Here is a 15,818-nt window from a genome sequence, read left to right on the forward strand (position 1 = left end):
GCAGAGCCTCCCCCTGCGTGCGGCCCTCGGGGCGCACCGTTCGGCGCCGCCGCCGCGCGGCCGACTCCCAGGGACTCCCGCCGGAGGCCAGGCCGCCCGGTCCTCCCGCGCCCGGGCCGCCCTCTCGCCGTGAAGCCCCGCGGCGCCTGCGCCTGCGCCTGCGCCGTCGCCGGAAGTCGGGGGCCGCGGCCCGCGACTTGGGCTGCTGACCTTGGGCAGCGGCGTTTCCGCAGACTCACAGCTCACCGTGGAGGGTCTGAACACAACTCGGATGAAAAGGAATCTTCCCAGGAAACAAAGTTCAAATGTACTGATAAGTGTTGTCATTTTGTTAGTTGACTTATTCTTCGTTAGTTATTTTGCTATGTATTTACTGACCGGCTGACTGAATGAACCAGAAACACTGTGTCCCATTGGCAACCGTGTGTTTGCCCTAATGAAGCTGGCAGCCCCCTGATCAGTTTTGGGTGTCCCATTGCCCCTTCTTGCCCATCTTGTATATTTGAAGCCTTGAGGTTCACCCCAAGCCCTAGACTTCCTGGCTTTCCCACTGCTGATGTGCTGTGGGCGCCTTCAAGGACCAATTCTCTTATTGTGTACTCAGGGTGCACACTTTGTTAGGCGGCATTCCTGGGCAGGTCTTTTCTTGGTCCCCACCTTTGGCTCCACGGGAGAATCCCTGTGAGCAGATCGCTGCCTGGAGGCCTCATTGTGTCTGGTCCTCTACACTGAGTGGTGCACAGGCTCCTCTGCTGTCAGGCCCGTGTGCTTCTTGCCCCTCTTTATGCCTGTTGTACCACTGTAATCAACAATAGCACTCCCTCCTTTTTTGGCAGAATTGTCCCTTAGCCCTGCCTACATCTCTGCAAACAGTTCCATCATTAAACGTCCTCCACCTGCCATTTCTGTGGCCAACTGCATCCACCTCTGCCACCACTCCAAGTCCCATCACTGCTCACTCCCTACCCCTCTGCCACCATATACTCTGCCCTGTGCGGTTTGTTTTGCACAGTGTGACCAGAATGCTGATCTGGTAACTTGCAAAATACAAACATGATCACCTCACCCTCACTTAAAAGTTCTCCAGTGGTCACCATTCTTACAATAAAGTCCAAAGTCACTAATGTTGCCTTTAATTTAAGGTCCTGCATTGTTGAACCCTTACCTACTTGCCAGCTTTACCTCGCCCACATCTCCCTTTGCTCTCTGCTCTAGCAACATGCTGCATGGTTATTCTCGGCCTGCGCCCTGTGCCCTTCCCAGGGCCTGTGCACATGCTGTCCTCCTACTACCCTACTTACCTTCTGGCCATCCTTCAGATCCCGACTCAGCTGGCACTTTCTTCAGGAGGACTTGCTTCTCGAGCCTCCGTGACGTGATCAGATTCTCCAACTTAAACACTAGCTGAATATCACGTACCCTTCTTTCATAGTACTCTTCACAACTTTGATTTTGCATTTATTCATGCAATTGGTTGATAGTTCTCCTCCCCCAGACCTATAGACTGGAGCTTCCCAGGTCATGAAGCCTGGGACCAGGTTCACGGCTGTATCCCTAGTGTCTAATGTATTGTAGTAGTTTATCGGTAAATTTGCTTCACATTGAGTAATTGGATCAGGAGAGGAAATGGTGGGATATATAAAACTCCTTTGGGGAATAGATCTTATGTAAGAGCACACTTTTTCCATGGGAACTGGGAATGAAAAGATGTATCCACATTCATTTTGCAAATATTAATCAACCATTTACTATGTGCCAAATCTTCTTATATTCTATTGCAAGGAAGCAGACGATAAACATACATAGAAAGAAAATGTGGGGCGCCTAGGGGCTCAGTCGGTTGAGCGTCCAGCTTCAGCTCAGGTCATGATCTCACGGTTCGTGGGTTTGAGCCCCATATCGGGCTCTGTGCTGACAGTTCAGAGCTTGGAATCTACTTTGGATTCTGTGTCTCCCTCTCTCTCTGCCCCATCCCCCACTCATGCTCTGTCTCTCTTGCTCTCAAAAATAAATAAAACGCACAAAAAAGGAGAAAGAAATCTATAGTTTCAGTGAAGATAAGTGATGTGAAGAAAAGTAAAGCATGAGGGTAAAGAGAATATTGGTAGCTCCCATTTGATAGTGTGGAGGAGGTGACACTTCGCAGAGACCAAACACCATGATTGAGCGAGATGCTCCCTTTTTTTCCCTTTCTCTGTTTCTTTCTCTCCATTTCTCCCTCCCCTCTAATTGGCTTAATGTTTTACTTAAATTTATTTAGCAACCAAAAATAATGAATCATTGCAAGTCCAATGCCTTCCCCAAAAGAGAGAGATGTTTTAGCAGTCCTTTTGTCATTATTAAAAAAGTGTTCAGAAAAGCATACTTTGAAAATCTGATTTGATGACAAGATGCTGCTTTTCCTAATGAATTTACTTGTAGCAATTGCAGTTGAGCATTGAAGAACATGGGTTTGAACTATGCAGGTCTGCTTATCTGTGGAGTTTTTTTCAATAAATAGATTGGAAATATTTTTGGAGATTTGCAACAGTTTGAAAAAACTCACAGATAAACTTCATAGCCTAGGAATACTGAAAAAAAATTAAGGAAAGTTAGGTATTATTGTAAGAATAGAGCATATAATACAAATAACACACAAAATCTGCATTAACCAACTGTTTATATTGTTAGTGAGGCTTCCAGGCAACAGTAGGCCATCAGTAGGTAAGTGTTTGAGAGAAAAAAGTTATACACGGATTTTCAACTGCATGAAGGTCTGTGTGCCTGATCCCCACATTGCTCAAAGGTCAACTATATTTACTTTTAACACCTTTGCTATATACGTGTCTTAGTTTTATGATTAGGAGAGTATGGATTTGCTAAGAACGATCAGAAAATAAGTCTTCCACAATAACTTGACCTTCAGGCACCCCACAGTTTACTTGAAGCCCTGAAACAGCATTTAGCTTCTCTGGAAGAGAAAAATGAGAGCTTGCCTCCTTACAGGTAAGTTAATAAAGGCCTTAATATAGATTAATTTTGTTTCTCTGTAAATGATTTCCTTCGTTTTAACGACAGGAAAGTGACTAAATGAATCATGGGCTTTGAACCTGCTAGAACCCTATGCATCCGTTTTAAATAGAATAGAGGGTTTTCAGTCTTTTCTGGGATTCCATGCTCTCCACAAGGCTGATGCGCTTCCCGAGGGAACATCTTTTATTATGTTGAGTGAGTCTCAAAGTCAGAAGTTGGGACTGGAATAAACCCTCTTTTGCAGAATTTGTTTTCCTCACTTAGAGGCTCTCCTAGTGAGAATAACTGTTGTAGACAATCATTAAATGTTTATGCACAAGACAGTGTGCATAGTAACATTCAAGATGTGTGTGTGTACACGTACATATATGCACATACACACAGACTTGCACCCTTCTGTATATGTATATATACACTAAATAATACACATTTCAAGGTATAACAGTTCCAAATGTTCATGTTAGCTATTTCTGATTGGAAAAATTATGGTTGATTTCAATTTTTTTCTTTTTAATTTTCAGTATTGTTCAGAACTTCTATAAGGGTCATGTATTATTCACTCCTTACACCTATTAGGTTATGTTGATTATAACTGACTTATATTATCACATTCTATTAGACAACAAGTCTGTTGATTATTTCTTCTCTTTAACACAGATGTATAGTTAGTATATAGTTGGACGGATAGATTAATAGATGGATGGATTGATGGTTGAATTAAGGAAATGTAGGCTCATCTGGGTAAGATATATGTGATTCTATTTATTCTGCAGTATACCTCATTTTTCTTGTGATCTTTTAAGTCTCCAGCAGGCCTGGATTCCCCACAGGCCAAATAATGCAGTTGTGAAAGCTTCAACAAGCAGAACTTGGTTCTCAGGTAACCTAATTCAATTATAGGCTTGTGTCAGTAATCACTGAGAGCACGATTAGAGTCTTGAATTATTCTGCTGTTTAGCCACCTGCTATGTGGGCTGTCTTCTCCTGAAGCACTCTCTGACCAAGTGGTTTCATTTACAAGAATTTATTCAATGCATATATTCAGGATTGCAAAATGATATACGAACAGGGATGTCCATTACTATACTGTGATAGCAAAATGACTATCAGTAAGAGGCTTGTTTTTATGTATTGAAATGGACGATCTCCAAGATATACTGTTAACTGAAAAATGAGCCAGGCGTGACACAAAGTATAGTATACTCCCATTTTTATTTTTAAAACAGAAAAAAGGATATATATGTTTGTATAATTTCTTAAAGAATACTTCTGGAAAGATATACAAAAAATGAATAAAATGCACTGCCCCCAAGAACTCGGTAGTTCGTGGAAACGATGGGTGGGAGAGTCCTCATCGTACACCATTTTGTAACTTTTTAATTTTGTACATGTAAACAACTACTAATTAAAAGATAAATTTAACAAAGAAACACATACGTACAGTGTGATGCCTAGTTATGCTTATCATGGAAGTCCTGTATAATCTCTTATGGTTAGCTTGCCTCAGACTTCAGTAGTGTGCTGAATTTTCAGGAATTTTGCAAGCTGGTTGATGTCACACATTGGTAACTGGAAATTGGCCATGACAGAAGTATTTAAACAACAGAAATGGACAAACACTGTAAAACAGGCCTTTTGTTTTCCTTGGAGAGCTGGTTGTTACACATTTACTGGCACATGACGGTTCATAATCAGCCATATTGTTTTTTAATGGGTGACTGTGTTTCAATGATGTTACTTGATCCTCTAGTCACAAATTCAGTAATAATGAGCTATATTATCGTAGACTTTATATGTGTTTGAATTAGAGTTTGTTCTTAATTTAACTTGAAGACTTAAACTGTATCTATTTTAAATGTTTTTACTTCTCTTTTATACATATATTCTCAATGGACAAACCTTCTACCTTTTGAATGGGTAAGTTTGACCAAAACTATGAGGAACATAATAAGTCCTTTGAATGAAACCATATTATAGCAAAAAGCAGCGCATTTCCACTTTTCCCCCAAAAGAATGACTACTTTGCTCAATCCCTGTGGGAGTCATTAGGTCTATGAAAGATGTTACAAGATGGTTAAATATAGTGTTTGACAAGCTGTGCTTAGAAAAGAGCCTGACCCATGTGTTACTTAGAAGTGGTCTTAAAATTTCATATGTAGTTAACATGTAGTGTTATATTAGTTCCAAATGTGCAATATAGTGATTCTACACTTCTGTATAACACCCAGCGCTCACCACAAGTGCACTCCTTAATCCCCACCACCTGTTTCACCCATTCTCCCTTCCCACCTCCCCTCTAGTGACCATCAATCAGTCTATTCTCTAGAGTTAAGAGTCTGTTTCTTGGTTTGTCTTTCCTTTTCCTTTGATTGTTTTGTTGCTCAAATTCCATATATGATGAAATCATATCGTATTTGTCTTTCTCTGACTGACTTATTTCGCTTAGCATTATACTCACTAGCTCCATCCATGTTGTTACAAATGGCAAGACTTCATTCTTTTTTATGGTCACACAACATTCCATTGTATATATAAACCACACCTTCCTTATCCATCTATCTATTGCTGGACACTTGGACTGCTTCCATAACTTGGGTATTGTAGATAATGCTGCTATAAACGTACAGGTACATGTATCCCTTTGCATTAGTGTTTTTGTATTCTTTGGGAAAATATCCCGTGGTGCAATTACTGGATCATAGGGCAGTTCAATTTGTAATTTTTTGAGGAACCTCATAGTGTTTTCCAGAGCGGCTGCACCAGTTTGCATTCCCATGAACAGTGCAAGAGGGTTCCCCTTTCTCCACATCCTCGCCAACACCTGTTGTTTTGAGTCGTCAATTTTAGCCACTCTGACAGGTGTGAGGTGGTATCTCATAGTGGCTTTGATTTGTATTTCCTGGATGATGAGCAGTGTTGAGCATCTTTCATTATGTCTGTTGCACATCTGGGGATCTTCTACCGATCTTTTTTGCTACTGAATTGTAGCTTGGTTGCATTATGTCAGAAAACCTTTGCTATAATTTCAGTCCTTTGGAATTTGTTGATACTTCCTTCATGGCCCAGCATATAATCATTTTTTGGAGCAGTAGTTTTATATACACCAGAAAACGGCATCCTTTTGTTACTAGATACAGTATTCTGTGTATGTCAGTTAGGCTGAGGTGGTCAATTGTGTTTTTTCAGATCCTCTGTATCTTCATTGATTACTTTGTTCACTTGTTTATAGAGTTCCTAAGAAAAAGTGTATGAACATTTCCCTTATTTCCTCATAAACCACATTAAGCACTATTTTTAGCTCCTGTGCCACTACATGAGTCTTATTAAAGTCACTGGTCACCTCCACGTTACAGTATCTGATGGTGACTACTCAGTCTTCATCCTACTGGGTCCCTCAGTTCATCACTCTCACTTCTTTGATACACTTTCTTAAGTTTGCCTATTGGTTTTCTTCTTATGTAACTCTTGGTTCCTTTTTAGACTTTCTTTTTTACTGATTTCTCCTCATTTCTCTTCTTTAGATATACTTACTCATTCCTAGATGACCTCATCCAGGCTCAGGCCTTAAACACTGCTTACATGGTAAGGACCCCAAATTAGTATCTCTAGCCACATTCATTTCTCTTGGACTCCAGAACTGATATCCAAGTGTGTATTTAGTGATTTTACTTGAATTATCTAGTAGGGTTCTAAAACTCAGTATGTCTAAAACTTAGCTTCTGATACTCTATCCCAAGCCTGTTGATTTTACCTTCAAAACCAACCTAAATGTTGACCACTCCTCACTATCTCCAGAGCTACCACCCTGGTTCAGGTTACCATCGTGTCACCTGGACTGCTGCAAGGGCTTTCACACGGCCTCCCTGCTTCTTCCCTTGCCTCCTGCACTCCTTCTTTACATAACAGGCTGAGCTCATTAAAATGCCAGTCAGATAGGGGCGCTTGGGTGGCTCACTGGGTCAGGCATCCAACTATTGATTTTGGCTCAGGTCATGATCTCGTGGTTCATGGGATCGAGCCCGTCTTTGGGCTCTGCGCTGACAGTGCAGAACCTGCTTCGGATTCTCTCTACCTCTCTCTCTGCCCCTTCCCTACTTACCCTCGGTCTCTCAAAATAAATAAACGTTAAAAAAAAACAAATTAGGTCATGTCTCTCCTCTGTTCAAATCTATCCAGTGGTTTCCCCATGTCAGGGAAATTGGCCTAAGGTGGTGGCCTCGGAGTAAAACGCAAAGTCCTTATAATTCTTGACAAGGCCCTCAATTGCCTTTCTGACCCCTTTGATTACTCTAACTTCAGACACATTCGCCTCCTTCATACACTTCAAATATAATCCTCCCTGAGGGCCTCTGTTCTGTTCTTTCTGCCGGATGCACATGGTTCACTTTTACATACTTTAGGTCTTTACTTACAAGTCCCCTTCTCAGTGAACTTTTCCTATCTAAAGTTTAAATACCTCTCCCCCGCATGTCATACCTCTTTCTCTGATGTTTTTCCCTTAGCACTTACCACAAGCTGACATATACTTCATTTATCTTGGTAATTTTATGTCTCCAATGGAGTGTAGGCTGCACGAAGGCAGGGAGTTTTATTTTACGTCTTCACTTTATCTTCAGCACTGAGTATGGTGTCTAACAAGTGCTCAGTTAAAATGTATTTAATGAATAATTTAACATGACTTTATTTATACTCATTAACCTAATAATTTTAGTTTGTAATAGGAGGTACATATATATCATTACTCTGTTGATATAAATTTGCTTTAGGCTTTCATCTAATTCTGTTTCTTATCTTCAGATTATTTTCCCTATATGATATGTTATAACCAGCATTACATGCACAAGTCCGCAAATGTATTGGAGCCAGACAGCAAGGTAGGAAAGTCATTGCAAACAGTCTGGATGGGTTGCTTGCGTGCTACCCTTGGGGGAAGTAAGCGCCTATTTTTAAATTAATATTTTGGGTATATATATTTATTTTTAAGTACACTCTAAGAAAAAGTATACAAAAATAATGTGAAATTTGTTTGTTTTATGAAACAGATCTTAACAGTGGAGAAAGCCCAGTCAACAAGTAAGTTTTTATTATTTTAAAAGGTCAGCCAATAATACATACATGTTAGAGGAAGAGACTCATGAAAATAACAACTAGAAAATAATTATTTTACATTCGATATAGGAATCATTTGTGACAAAACTCTATAATATGAGAATTTTTTCCTTCAATAATTTATATAGAGAATTTATTTGTTGTATACTATCCCAATTTTCGTAGGCAAAGTTCTTGGTTAAAGTGTATTATATTCACCGCATGGTTCTCTTCCTACCCCTCTGCCAATCCCCTTCACGTATTGGCATTCCTCGTGGTTTGGCACTCTTGGTTTTTTTCTTTATTGTATAGACTCAATTCAGTGAATAATACTTACTTTTTATTTTATTAAACAAAGACTGTAAATCCACTAGTTGGAGCTCCTCAGCATCTAAATATAATCAGTGTTACTTCAGTGAGTGAACCGCTACATTTTCAGCCAAAATAACCCTCCAAAAAGCAGGCAGGCAGATGGAAACCAAAGGAAGGCAGAAGTGATAATATTAACAACAAATACTGTGGGATGTAAGTTTAAAATCACTACACAGAATTAGGAGGGATACTGTACGATGATAAAAGGCACTATGGAGGCACTATTTTGTGTATACACAAAGTTAAGTATGTGAAGCAAAAATGATTAGACATACATGGAGAATTTAAGAAAAATACAATTATAAGGGTGATTTCAAACCATCTCTTCTATTTTTGGACAGACCTAGTAAGCAAGCTGTGACTAAGGACATAGAGGAATTTGAATAATGCATAATAAATAATAAACCTGAGGGCACGCACATACACACCGGAATGTTCATTTTCTTCAATGCAATCACACCTTGACAAAAAACTACAGAATTTTATAGTCTACATTCTGTCATAATGTAATGAAATTAGAACTCATTAATAAAAAGTTGACCATGAATCTTAACTCTTTATAAGTTTAAAAACATAATCCAAATGTCCATTGACTGACGGATAGATAAAGAAGATCTTCATATGTGGAATTTAAGAAACACAACAAATGAACACAGGGGAAGGGAAGGAAAAGGAAGATAAAAACAGGGAAGGAGGCAAACCATAAGAGACTCTGAAATACAGAAAACAAACTGAGGGTTGCTGGAGGGGAAGCGGGGGGGGGGGGGGCTAAAGGGGTGAGGGCATTAGGGAGGGCTCTTGTTGGAATAAGCAGTGGGTGTCATAGGGAAGTGATGAGTCACTGGGCTCTGCTCCTGAAACCAATACTATGCTGTGTGTTAACTAACTTGAATTTAAATAATAAATAAATAAATAAATAAACCATAGTTTTGCCAAAGAGGAAATCCAAAGAAAGTTATCAAACCATCGAAAGCTAAACTTAGAGGAAAATTTCATCATTGTTGGAAAAGAGACATTAATAAGCATTTAGTTTTGTCTTAAGAAAATCTATACAGGGGCGCCTGGGTGACTCAGTCGGTTGAGCGTCCGACTCGGCTCAGGTCATGAACTCACAGTTCATGGGTTTGAGCCCCGAGTCGGGCTCTGTGCTGACAGCTCAGAGCCTGGAGCCTGCTTCCAATTCTGTGTGTCCCTTTCTTTCTCTGCCCCTCCCCTGCTCATGCGCTGTCTCTTTGTGTCTCTCAAAAATAAAGGAAAATGTTTAAAAAAAAGAAAAGCTATATAAAATTATAAAAAATATATTGGATGACATTTATAAAGATAAAACCTCAGATTAATAAAATTGAAACCAAGAGTAAATGCAAAACTTATTTCTTTGTAAGGTCTGATAAAATAAGCTCACCTGACTAAACAGGAAAGAGAATGCAAAAGTGTAACAACATGAAATTGAGAGGACTGATGTGGCCACAGATGGAGGCAAGATTAAGTCAAAGCAAATATTTTATGCAGCGCTGTGCCAACAGCATATTTGAAAATTTGGAGTAAATTGATGATTTCCACACAAAATATAAACAACAGAATTCATCCAAGAAGCAGAAACATGCATGGAGCAAATACCACATACATTTTTTTTGTGGTTTTTATTTATTTTTGAGAGACAGAGAGAGACAGCGCGAGCAGGGGAAGGTCAGAGACAGAAGGAGACACAGAATCTGAAGCAGGCTCCAGGCTCTGAGCTAGCTGTCAGCACAGAGCCCGATGCGGGGCTCGAAGCCACGAACGTGAGACCATGACCTGAGCCGAAGCCGGACACTTAATCGACTGAGCCACCCAGGCGCCCCCCACATACATTTTTAAAAAGGACTTACAGATATGCCAATGTATCATGGGTTCCTGGTCGAGCTCACAAATCAAAGCCAGAAATATATTTAACAATTACACTACCTGTATAGACTGCTCCTTTCTTTTCTGGGGTGTGCTGTGTGAAACACCTAGTCCGGGATGGTGGTGGTAGAGGCGATGTAATGAAAAGTGGATGCGCCTGAGACATGTTTCAATGGTAGAGTTGATAGCTATTAGAGATGAGGAAATAAGAAGGATTAGGGATGCTGCTTAAGTTTTTGGTTTGAGCTGTGGCATGGATAGTAGTGTCACATAGCGTGATGGGAAGGATTGAAGGAGAAATAGTAGGAGGTGGCAAGTTGAATCAAGCATTCTCTTTTGACATGTTATATTTCAGATATGTATGAGATATCTGAGAGGTAGACATAGGAGTCTGGATAGTAGAGCTAGAGCGAAAAACTGTGGTAGCTATTTTTTTTAATACTTAAAAAAATTTAATCTCTACACCCAGTGCAAGGCTTGAACTCCTAACTCCAAGATCGAGAGGCACATGCTCTTCTGAGCGAGCCAGCCAGGCGCCCCTAAACACTGAGGTCGTTAAAGTCATCAGGCTTGATTCCTTCATCTTGGTAGAGAATAAAGAGGATAATGGTAGGTCCAGAATTGAACTTTGAAACATCATAATATTATAGGGACTTAACAGAAAGGTTAAAGTGTCAAGAACTGAGGAAAATGGAGCACAAACAATGGATCAGAAACAAGTGTAACATTGGACCTTAAGAACACTGGAAGCTAAAAGATAATACTTCAACCTATTAAAAATTTTTAGTGAAATTTATTTCTAGTCTACAAGTTTGTACTCAGACAAGCTCCCAACCAATGCAACAGTTAAATAGACATTTTCAAAATCCAAAAAATGCAAAAAAAACCCCAAAAACAAAAACCCTTGCTTACCATGTACCTTTGCTCAGGAAGCTCCTACAGGGTGTGCTCCAAGAAAACAGGGAAGTAAGAAGGAGGAACACATGGGATTCAGGGAAACAGCGAACCCTGCTGAAGTGAGAGGTGGAAATGCCAGGGTGGTGTCTGTCCGGTCGGCCTGGAGAGCGCGATAGACTGGACGACAGGCTATAGAGCTTCAAGGGACATGTCTCCAGGAGAAGAGTCTTTCAACCCGAGACAGTTATTATAGCCACTAGATCTGTGAAGGCAGATGTGTTCATCTGCTTTATGGACTTTCAGTACTGAGAATAGTATCTGGCACCTAGTAGATAGTTAATGGATATTCATTGCATGAATGCAATGAGTCCACATTTCACATCTGAGCAAATTGAGATACAGAAATTCTGTAACCTGCCCAACCTTATACACTTAGGAAGTAGCTGAAGTGGGATTGGAACCAGGCAGTCTTGTTCTAGAGTCAGGGCTATTAGGCTCTGTAGTACTTTTATATTTACATATATAAGGTGTTCATAGACACACACACACACACACATACACATATATATGTTTCAAAGATGTAGATGTGGAAAGGGGAAGTAGGGTATGGTGTGAATGACAAATCTTGCAAAGGAAATAAAAAATGTCTAACTTATAAATTAAACTTATAAATTAAGATGTAGTCTAGACATATTTTTAGAATTATGTATTTAAATACCACGAAGAAAAGAGTGGCTACCTTTGGGAAGGGGAAGTGGTGACTGATGTTTTTGGTTTTAGATCTTTTAGCATTATTTGATTTTTTAAATTCTGTATCACTTAGATAAAAATTAAACTTATATAAGCCAAATGACCAAATATGGAATAAAAAGGAGCTTTGAGGACAAGAACATAAGAGTTTACTTCCTTTTCTATTTATTCTCATATTTATATAGTATGATTTATTCTCCTAATAACTTGAATTGAATTGTATAAAGCAGATAGGGAAATCCCATATTACAAATAAGATAAGAAGTTCCTTAATCAAGGTTACACAGCTAGTGAAAAGCTTCGTGGAGCTCAGAATTCAATACTTCTGTCTCTTACCTTCGTGCCCCTTCAACCTCCCACCATGGAAGATTACTAGTTTTTTCTCTAAATGAACTATTAAAATAGCTTAGAATAAAATGTATTGACTCGTCACTTAAAGATTTTTTTAACATTTACTTATTTTTTGAGAGACAGAGACAGAGCACCAATGGGGGAAGGGTAGAGAGGGAGACAGAATCGGAAGCAGGCTCCAGGCTCTGAGCTGTCAGCATAGAGCCCGACGTGGGGCTCAAACCCATGAACTGTGAGATCATAACCTGAGCTGAAGTTGGAAGCTGAACTGACTGAGCTACCCAGGTGCCCCTCGTCACTTTATGTGAAATTGCTACCATTGAACTCTTTCCATGAACTCAAAATCCAGCAGAAACATTTAGTTTTATAACGATAACTTAGTTTCATCTACAAAACAGCCAATGGGCTTTTTTGGCTTTGTTTTGTGATGTCATGTTTAAATGGTAGATTTGTCATTCTCCAAAATGGGCTGATTTATAAATCCCATCTTAGATCTGACAAGAAGCAGCCTAAGCCTTCAGACACGGACATCGCTGGTGGAATGCAGTGGGAGCTGAATACCTACACCTGCACATCAACCATCTGGAAGCGCGTTTCCACTCCTCCTGTTCATCACCTGGTAACGCTTCTTCTGTATTATTACCTACGATGCTAGAATAGTGGCAGTAGCTCAAAAGATTTGAGAGAGAGAGAGATTTGAGAGAGGGTTGCTAATAGATTGAAAGTTGAAATATGGGTCCCCAATAAATTATTTGCAATTCTAAAATGTAAGAGCTCCAGAAAACAAGTTTTGTTGTTGTTAAGTTTGCAACAAACTCTTTTGGCTGCAAAACTTTACCTGAACGAGGCTGCCGTCCTTATTTATGGAAGTGCGGATATTCATACCGACAGTTTGCACTTGGATTTTGCTGCAGAATTATGAATGTGCTTGATTTCAGGGTGCTATTCCAGCCCTCAACTCCCAGGGTGTTACTAGTATGGTCTCTGTGTAATTTCTAAATTATTTTTCCAAAATAGAAAACATTTTGAATTCCGAAGCACATTTGGCCCCAAGGGCTTAAGGATGTGGACCTGTGCTGTTTTTATATGATTTTGCTTTAAAACCTCATTGGTCCAATGACATAACAAACTACATGTTAACTCTTGAGCACATAGTGACTTTGTTTTTCCTAATAAGCAGCTGAGGTATGTTCTAGGACTGAGAATTTTGAGAGGCTTTAGGACACAGATGACTAAGAACCTAGAAAGGTTACAGCAAAGAAATTTTGGGCTTGCTATAAAAAGGAAGAAATGCCGAAACAACATAACAGTTTGGGTAAAATTTACATTCATAAAGCTATTAGTAGTATTCCTTTATTTCCCTTTAAATGGCTACAAGGTGTGGTGATTTCCAGCTTTCATTCTTGATTAGTGGTGAGTTGTGTCTTCTGTTTTGGCAATCTTGATGCAGTTGTCAAGTTTATCAATCATATCAAACAACCAACTTCCAATTTCGTTGCATTTTCTCTATTGGTTTTTTCTTTTTAATTGTATTAATTTCTGCTTTCTAAATTTAGTTTTTATTCTTTAGAGAGAGTGTGCATGGATGTGTGTGTGCAGGGGGGAGGGGCAGAGAGAGAGAGAGATTCCTAAGTAGGCTTTACGCTTAGCACAGAGCTCAATGCGGGGCTCGAACTCATGAACTATGAGATCATGCATGACCAGTGCCAAAACCAAGTTGGATGCTTAACTGAGCCACCCGGGTGCCCCCTGACTTCTGCTTTGATCTTTATTTCCTTATTTCTGCTTGATTTGAGCTTCTTTTGCTCTTCACGTAGTTTCTTAAGATAGACGTTTATTGATTGATACCTTTCTTCTTTGTAATATATTGTTTAATGGTATAAAACTCTTGCTAGGCCCTGAGTTAGATGTTTTATTTTCCTTTTTTTTCAGTTCAATATATTTTTAATTTCTCTGACTCATGGGCTAATTTGAGGTATATTGTTTAATTTCTAAGTGTTGGAAGATTCTCTTGTTATGTGTTTAGTATTGATTTCTAGTTTAATTCCTTTATGGTCAGAGAAAGTATGTTATATGTTTTAGTTTGTTTAAATTTGTTAACTTTTGATTTATAACACAGGATATGGTCTATCTTGGTTCATGGAGTCATGAACACTTGAAAACGTGCATTCTGCTGTTATGTGGAATGTTCTATAAATGTCACCTAGATCCTGATGTGTTTATACTTCAGTTTACCATTTTATTATTTTCTGTTTGTTCCCTTTATTCATTGTCATTGTTGTTGTTCCTCTGTTTCTTCTTTCGTGCCTTATTTTGGGTTCTTTGAATGTATTTTAGAATAGTATTTCATTTAAGTTTATATGTTGTGATTTGGACTCTATCTTTCTTTGTGGTTTTTTAGTGTTTCTCCAGCACGTACAATATACATACTTTTCACAGTCCATTAGAATCAAAATTTTACCACTTCAATTGGAATGTAGAAACATTAGCACCATATAGGTCTCCTTACTTTCCTCCTTTTATGTTATAGTCGTCTATACTTAGGTTCTACTGAGAAGACCAGACACTCTTACCCCTTTTGCAGAACTCAAGAATGGGAGGATGACCTATAATATTTACTCACATATTTGCCACTTCTGTTGCTCTTTCCTCATTCCTGATAGTCCAAGTTTCCTTCTAGTATCATTTCCCTTCTCAATGAAGAACATCCACTAGCAATTCTGCTAATTCTGGCTATGAGTTCTCTTATTTATCTTTTATTTGAGAATGGCTTTATCTCACCTTCATTCCTAAAGCAGTTTTTACTGGATACAGAATTCTGGACTAACCATTGTTTTCTTTCAACATTTGAAAACATGGGCCACTTCCTCCTGGCCCCATGGTTTCTGATGAAAACTCCACAGTCATCTGAATCATTTGTTCCCCTATAGATATTGTAAAATTTTTCTTTCAGTATATTTTGTCTTTCATTTTCAGAAGCGTGAATGCGATTGCATGGATTTGGGGGGTTTGTTCTGTTCCAGTTTGTACAGCTTTTTAAGTATGTATTTGTATATCTTTTCGGCACTCCAGTCGTTTTCTTCCCCTTCTGAGACTCTAAGAACACAACTATTGGACCTTTAGATGGTTGTCTCACGGGCCCCTGAGGCTCTTTTTGGTTCTTTTGAATCTTTTTATTTTTCTGTTCTGCAGAATGAATTATTTTACTGGTCTGTCTTCAAGTTCAGAGAATCTTTTGTCTGGCATCTGCATTCTGATATTGAGTCTGTCGATTGGGTATTTTTATTTCAATTATTGCATTTTCAGTTCTGAAGTTTCCATTTGGCTTTTCCTGTAACTTCTCTCTTTGCTGATGCTTTCTATTTTTTTTCCATAATATTTTATTGTCAAATTGTTTTCCATACAACACCCAGCGCTCTTCCCCTCAAGTGCCCTCCACCATCACCACCACCTCTTTCCCCCCC

The 15,818-nt window shown here is 39.2% G+C and overlaps 1 protein-coding gene across 3 annotated transcripts in view; it reads left to right on the plus strand.

Moving 5' to 3' along the window:
• The window catches only part of LOC115284059 (phosphatidylinositol-binding clathrin assembly protein-like), a 39,911-nt gene that overhangs the window by 10,238 nt on the left and 13,855 nt on the right, over window positions 1-15,818 (plus strand). For all 3 annotated transcript variants that reach the window (XM_029930636.1, XM_029930637.1, XM_029930638.1), the window contains exons 9-13: window positions 2,906-2,985; window positions 3,816-3,892; window positions 7,842-7,886; window positions 8,055-8,085; window positions 12,847-12,973. In XM_029930636.1, the coding sequence (XP_029786496.1) occupies window positions 2,906-2,985; window positions 3,816-3,892; window positions 7,842-7,886; window positions 8,055-8,085; window positions 12,847-12,973 (360 nt within the window). The remainder of the gene's footprint in view (window positions 1-2,905; window positions 2,986-3,815; window positions 3,893-7,841; window positions 7,887-8,054; window positions 8,086-12,846; window positions 12,974-15,818) is intronic.

The sequence above is a fragment of the Suricata suricatta genome, chromosome X (assembly GCF_006229205.1).
Source record: "Suricata suricatta isolate VVHF042 chromosome X, meerkat_22Aug2017_6uvM2_HiC, whole genome shotgun sequence".
Classification (NCBI taxonomy): Eukaryota; Metazoa; Chordata; class Mammalia; order Carnivora; family Herpestidae; genus Suricata; species Suricata suricatta.